The 6,298-nt window shown below is 41.8% G+C and overlaps 1 protein-coding gene across 1 annotated transcript; it reads right to left on the bottom strand.

The window, feature by feature from the left end:
* Window positions 1-4,429: 4,429 nt before the first annotated feature.
* Window positions 4,430-5,328, bottom strand: ier3 (immediate early response 3). The gene has a single exon (XM_038704630.1). The coding sequence runs from the start codon at window positions 5,224-5,226 to the stop codon at window positions 4,645-4,647; it is 582 nt and encodes a 193-aa protein (XP_038560558.1). The 5' UTR covers window positions 5,227-5,328; the 3' UTR covers window positions 4,430-4,644.
* Window positions 5,329-6,298: the final 970 nt, after the last annotated feature.

Here is a 6,298-nt window from a genome sequence, read left to right as displayed (position 1 = left end):
AAATTATTTCTATTTCCAAATATGTTGAAAGGTTACAAATGTAAAAGTTGTTTTGTATGACTTGAAGTATTAGTGTACAGAAAATATAATGACAGAACCTATGTATAGGAACCCAGTGTCATAATTTGTAATCAGTAAGTCCAGGTGTTAAAGTAAAAAAAACAAAAGGCTGAACAAAGCAGTAAGCTGCAGATCTGGCAGGCACCTTGGAAGCCGGGACTTCTGTAGAGCTAGACAGACAGACGGCTAAGGTGCTTCATTGCAATGTGCAATATTAATCTTGCTGCTGGACACCACTTGAACAGTCAAGTTAGCTCTTAATCTATATTTATATTCTCCTTTTATGTTAAATGTATGTTGAACTGGTATTACATGACGTGTTGTTTCCTCCGGATGGTAAGTCCAGAGGGAGGAGAGCAACAATGTTAAAAATAAAACCGGGGCAAAAGAGGACAAAGTCATGGTTAGTGTAAACCAAAGATGATATTATTGCAATGCTGACAGAAGGGAAACCCAACACAATACTCTCTCAAAAGAAAAAGCGACTAATCAGGTAAGTCCATAATCAACACAGTTCATTAACTGAAAGAGATAAGTTCAACACTAACTGAACATGTTCCACAAAAAGTCCTCTCTCCAATGAGGAGCTAAACCAACACATGGTTCTGGACTCACAGAAAACAAGCTGTTTTCAACACACCTGATTGAACAGTCTGCCACAGCCCGCTGAGCTGGCTGGGAACAATGTGCTTCCTAGGTTTGGTTTCTCAGTAGCGTGGTCTCAACAGGGAAGGGAAAACGAAGAGTGCTGTGAAAAACCCAAGCCTTCTTAACCTCCAGGCACTGAGTGGTGATCAGGCACACCTGCTGCCACTCTCTCATGCAGCCAAGGCATGGGGGGAAATGCCACTACCTGAGAGAGCAAAGAGAGAGAAAGAACACACCCAAAACCAAACACATGGCCCTTAGGGTTGTAACATTGACATATATTTATAGAGAATTGTAATGCACATTTAGGTTGTCACAAAGTAATCTGCTACACAATAACAAAAAGGGCTTTGAATGTTAGCAGGGCCTCACAGGTTAAAATTACATGCAGCTGGAGAGCCTAGACAAACTCAGAAGCGGCTGTCATACAGCTAATTTCTCTACTACTTACTTCACTCTATTATTACTTCACCCAACTCAGGAATATAGACATAGTTACGCCCAAGTTACCTGTATTTACCGCCACGACAACCACAACTACCGCTTCCCCCTTAACCCTCAACCCCGTCCCTCAGCCCAGGTGGAGACACTTATTCTAGTGACACAGTGACTCATACAGTAACTTTAATGTTACTGATCCAAATCTGATGATGCCTGTTTGCCGTTAACACTGCATAACGTCAGCTAACTGACGAGGTGGGTCATTAATGTTACTTACTACTTACCTTCTGACAGACGTCTTTTGTTCCAGTGTTAAGTGTTGTACCCATACCTGCTAATTGTTGTAACACATAATTAAAATGCTACAATTTTATTCACAAAGTGGAGCACAGGCTTGTGAGGGTTCTCTTTCTCTCCAGTAAACTACACTGCCTGCCAGTATTCAAAGGGCAAAATTAGCAATATACACTAAAACCATCTTTGTACCAGGCTGTAAACATGTTTTATTCAGCTGTAAAGTTCGCCATTTTAACATGGGGTCAATGGAGACTCCCTTTTGGAGCCATGCTTCAAGAGGCCACTCGGTGAATTGCAGTTTTAGGCATTTCCAGTTCGGCTTCACCAAGGAAACCGAAAGTTGCCGCTTGGTGTTAATGGTGCGTTCCAGTTGACATGGGAACGCCCCCTTAAGTCGGAATCCCTCTTGGGAAGTCGGAGAACCGCACTAGCCCAACTTCGTGATCCAGGATGGCTGTCGGGTATCAACAATTAGTGAAAGCTGTACTTTATACTGTTTATTAGCACTTCTGTGTACTTGTGACTCATATAAATGTTCGTACACAAAGTGTTGTCCAACAGCTGTCTGTGGACGTGTTGCTATAGTGTTTAGTGTGAGTAAATACCGCACAATGTGTTTTTTTAATCAACCGGCATATCAATAGCACACAGCACTAAAATCCCCATCAGGTTGTTTTGTCATGTGACTGCTGGTGACCTTGTACAGTTCCTGTAGTGCATTTTTTAAATTTGCATCTGGAGGAATGTAAACAGCAACAACAAAGCACTGGAGAACTCTCTGGGCAGATAATATGGCCACATCTCAACATTAAAATTCCACATCTAAGAAACATTGTCCATTCATTGTCATATTCACGAAAATGTTAAAAATGGCAAACAATTTGATTTACTTGCCGATTGCAAACTGACATAGCTAGACGGGAACACAGTTCATGAATAACATATAGCCTATTTATGTAATTTTCATTACATTGGTTATATTTTTAATTAGCACCAAGGGCACTGCTGACTGTGTACACTTGGAACTCTTTGAGGTTGGAAATGGGAAATTTCAATAGGGAAATTCTGGCTTCCAACGGTGTTTCCTGTTGTGTGAGGTGTAAATTTGTGTGTGGATAAAAAACAAACAATGGAAATTTATTACAGTGAATAAATACTGGCGTACATGAAGCAGTGACCTAAACTAAAGAGCTGACAACATCAGATCTGTATGGAACGATGAGGAGGCTGTCTGATTTCCATCATATTTCCCACATGATTTTCCATCATTTGAACTTTGGGCTTATGGGAAATATTGTTAGCTAAAACACAAATATTAAATAAAGAACTACATTAGAAAAAAGAAAAACTACTGTCCTTGTCTAAACACATGAAGTTGGCCACAGTATATACTGTTGACAAAGACTCTGCCTTTAGTTATTTAAGTTACTACAAATGTCAGTGGGATTTTGAATTACCTTTCCTACTGAACAGAAAAAGTCCCCCCCCCACCCCACCCCACCCCATACCTGTTGTATTACCTGTCAAAGTGTACGTGAGTGGTACATGGCGATATCTACACGGCAACCTCCAACAATCAACATCAACAAGTCTTCCCTAGAAGCCCAGAGGCGATGGTTGTCCTCAGTCAGGGAGGTGAAGAAGCATGCATTCATCCCAACACAATGCCTCTATCTATGAGGTAATGCATCAGCGAGCGGTGAATAATCAACATGAGCTATGCTGATGAAATGAGTTACTGATATTAATCATTAGAATAACAATCCAATCTACTCTGTTTTCATACGGATGAACTGTTACTCATGAAGCTGTGATATAACCTGAAGCTGCACCAGCTTCACACAGACAGGCTCATGATTCAGCACACATCCCAGTTCATGCCTCGGGCACTTCCAAGAGAAACGTGATAAAATGAAAGTGAGTCTGCAGAAATCCCTCCAGAGGCTGAAATCCCAATATTTTTAATATCTACAGTATCTGTTAGCATCATTTTAGATGCAGTAGTGGCTCCTTTACCAGATATTGGAACCTGCAGTAGGGATTTGCTCCTACTCAGACTTTGTAATAGCATTAGTGAGGTCCAACACTGATGTTGGGTGACAAGGTCTCACAGGCCAGTTCATTCCAAACTGGAAAAACCGCTGTTTTATAGACTTTGTCTCCTGAGGTTGCAACAGAATGTAAGGTGCCTTTTGTTTATATGAAGGGGAAAATGAAGGCAGCCTTTGTTTTTAAGGGTATCACTGTTAGTTCAGTTCTGTCCCATCCCCTTCTCCATTTCTGCATCTGGTTTGCAGTTAAAAAGACTATAAAGAAAATAAATATACATCTGCATGAAGTGTAAAGAGCGGTTTCTGTGATGCTTTTTTCAAAGACTAATATTCCAACTAGAAAAAGAGAATCATATAATGGTCCTTTAAAGTGATTAATTTTTGTTGAAAAATACCTTGTTTTTAAATGAGTGACTCAAAGGTTGGACCTCTCTGATTATTATGCATAACCTCTTAATGTAATTTGCAGTTGTAGGCCAAATGTAGTGCCTTTACCCAAATTCTAATAATGGAATTACAGTTTGAAAATGCAGCAGTTGCCTTGATTATGATCAAAGGCAGTCTGCAGGAAACAGCTAATAAAACACAATATTCATTAGATGTTAAGATGGATGAAAATACTCAGAAAACAGTCAAAAAGTGTGCACTTAGTGAAGAGGCAGGAAACAGGGACTTCTTTTAGACCTTTTTTTTTATTTAAAATATTAATCAATAAATAGCAAATAGAATAAATAACTAAATAAGACATTTACACAACAGACATTGTCAGTTTCAGGGTTGTTGGCCCACAGATGCATATAGCCTTAGGACACTTGTAATAAAAATCCAGTTTGCCCGCAGGCCTGTTAGTGCATTTAGTCTATCACAGAGTTCAAGTATAGAGTTCAAGTGTTCATTTTGTTTGTAAGTAATCACAGTTTTTTTTTTTTCGTCTTTCTTTCAAGTGTCCCTTTTCAGACTGTGCCCTCCGCTCTGACGGGGACCGCTGGCAAGGAGAATCCGACACATGGAGCTTCCTTCCCGGCTGCGCTGCGCGGGGTGCACCGCTGTTCTCGAGAAGCTACCCAGGATCAACTCCAGCTCGTTTCATTTTCGAGTGCAAAAGCCCAGACTCGGGCGATTTACAGCCAAACCAGTCCCAGAGGGCTCAGTTTTCGCTGCCCAATCTGTGGTAGACCAGCAGAGCCACCATGTAGCTCTTCCCAGCGCTCTGCTCGAATGAGGGGCTGGTTTCGGTCTCCTCGCCGGGCTTGGCGCAGGTGGTGTTTGGGATGATCTGTTCGCTGGATGATCTGCCTTTCTCACAGTTGGTCGGTGAGGCTGACAGGAGCTCGGAGCTGGCGCTGAGCTCTGAGAGCTGTAGCGCCTGCTCCTCCGCAGACTGGAAGGGGAAACCCATGTAATCGCTGTCTGAGCTGCCCAGCGACGTCTCGGCGCAGGGCTCCTCGGTGTAGATCTGCCACAACACCACCAAGCACAGGATGACCAGCCAGCGCTTGGCCTGGCTCTTCTCAGGTGGTGGAAGGTGCATGCGGACTTTAGCGGGATACATAACCCGGGTGCAGCGCTTCTTGGGACGGATGGGCACGTAGGAGTGCACGGCGGTGGCCTGAGCCGGTATCCGCTCGAAGGTGAAGACCTCGGGCTCCGTGCTGCGGGTCGCCATCCTGGACAAGGCGAAGCTCTCCCGCTTAACTGTCAGGGTCACGCTGTCTGATCGTGAGTACATTTTGTCTGAGTTTTCTGTCGCTTCCTCGAGTTTTCACTGTAGTAGTCTCTCGGAGATTTCAGAAAGTCAGATAAGTCTTGCACTGCAGAGAGCTCACGTTTTATACTTTCCCAGCTCAGGTTGTGTTTTTTTAGAGACGCCCATATACCGCAGGCCACTCCCTGAAGTTCAGCCAACGCACTTTATTGCACACAATGGGAAATAACTTCAAAAATTTGCTAGTTTGTGGCTGCAGGTCGATCAGGCCGGAGTGAGAAGCTGAATCATCAGGCTTTGGTAAATAAATACAATGAAGTATGTGGACCAAATTAAATAAAGGAACTTGATTTAAATGTGTTGGTATTTCAGTAAGATAAATGCAATTCTAATTATTATGATTATAATAATAATCATTAATAATTTAATACTGAAAATATAACAGTTTGTTTTATGTTGCACATGTGGTTGTAACAATATATATAAACACCATAGACAACAAATATGTGCCCATGCAGTAATCTGAGAGTTGCTCTGCTAAAAAGCTTCCTTCAAATTATCCACATGGAGTTTAGATTTTACCTGAGCAAGAAGAATGACTGAATGAATGTCTATCTGTATAACTTTCTGCTTCATGGCCGGCAGATGTTGGATGTGTCATCTAGATCATGTCAAAAATATAGAGAAGATACAGAATGTAATGTGGGTATTTCATGTGTAAACTTCCTTCTTAAAGCTGGTCTGACTCACATTTTGATAGGAACTTTGTGGATTTGGAGAGTGCTGTGACAAAACCAAGGAGAAAACCAAGGAGTGCACCTGATGTTGAGCCCAAAACAGAGATAAAGATAGGAATATATGATTACAGCATATCCTCGAAAGCCGTGTCTGTTTGATGACAAATTCAAGTGACAACTGATTCTAAAAACATCTTTCCTGAAAATTTACCTTGAGGGGGGGGGTTCCATGTTTTATTTTATCACCCTGAACTGTGAGGTCATCCTAAATGGTGTAATCACAGGATATTGCAATTGTCAAAGTTAGTCACTATATTTTCTTCTAAAAGCTGTGTGGGTGCGTGTGTTTGTGTGTTTAT

Source organism: Micropterus salmoides, unplaced genomic scaffold (assembly GCF_014851395.1).
Source record: "Micropterus salmoides isolate LMB-PRFRI ecotype aquatic unplaced genomic scaffold, ASM1485139v1 Ms_hic_scaffold_7, whole genome shotgun sequence".
NCBI classification, from domain to species: Eukaryota; Metazoa; Chordata; class Actinopteri; order Centrarchiformes; family Centrarchidae; genus Micropterus; species Micropterus salmoides.
Note: the sequence above shows the minus strand (reverse complement) of the source record. Positions and strands in the feature narration are given on the sequence as shown.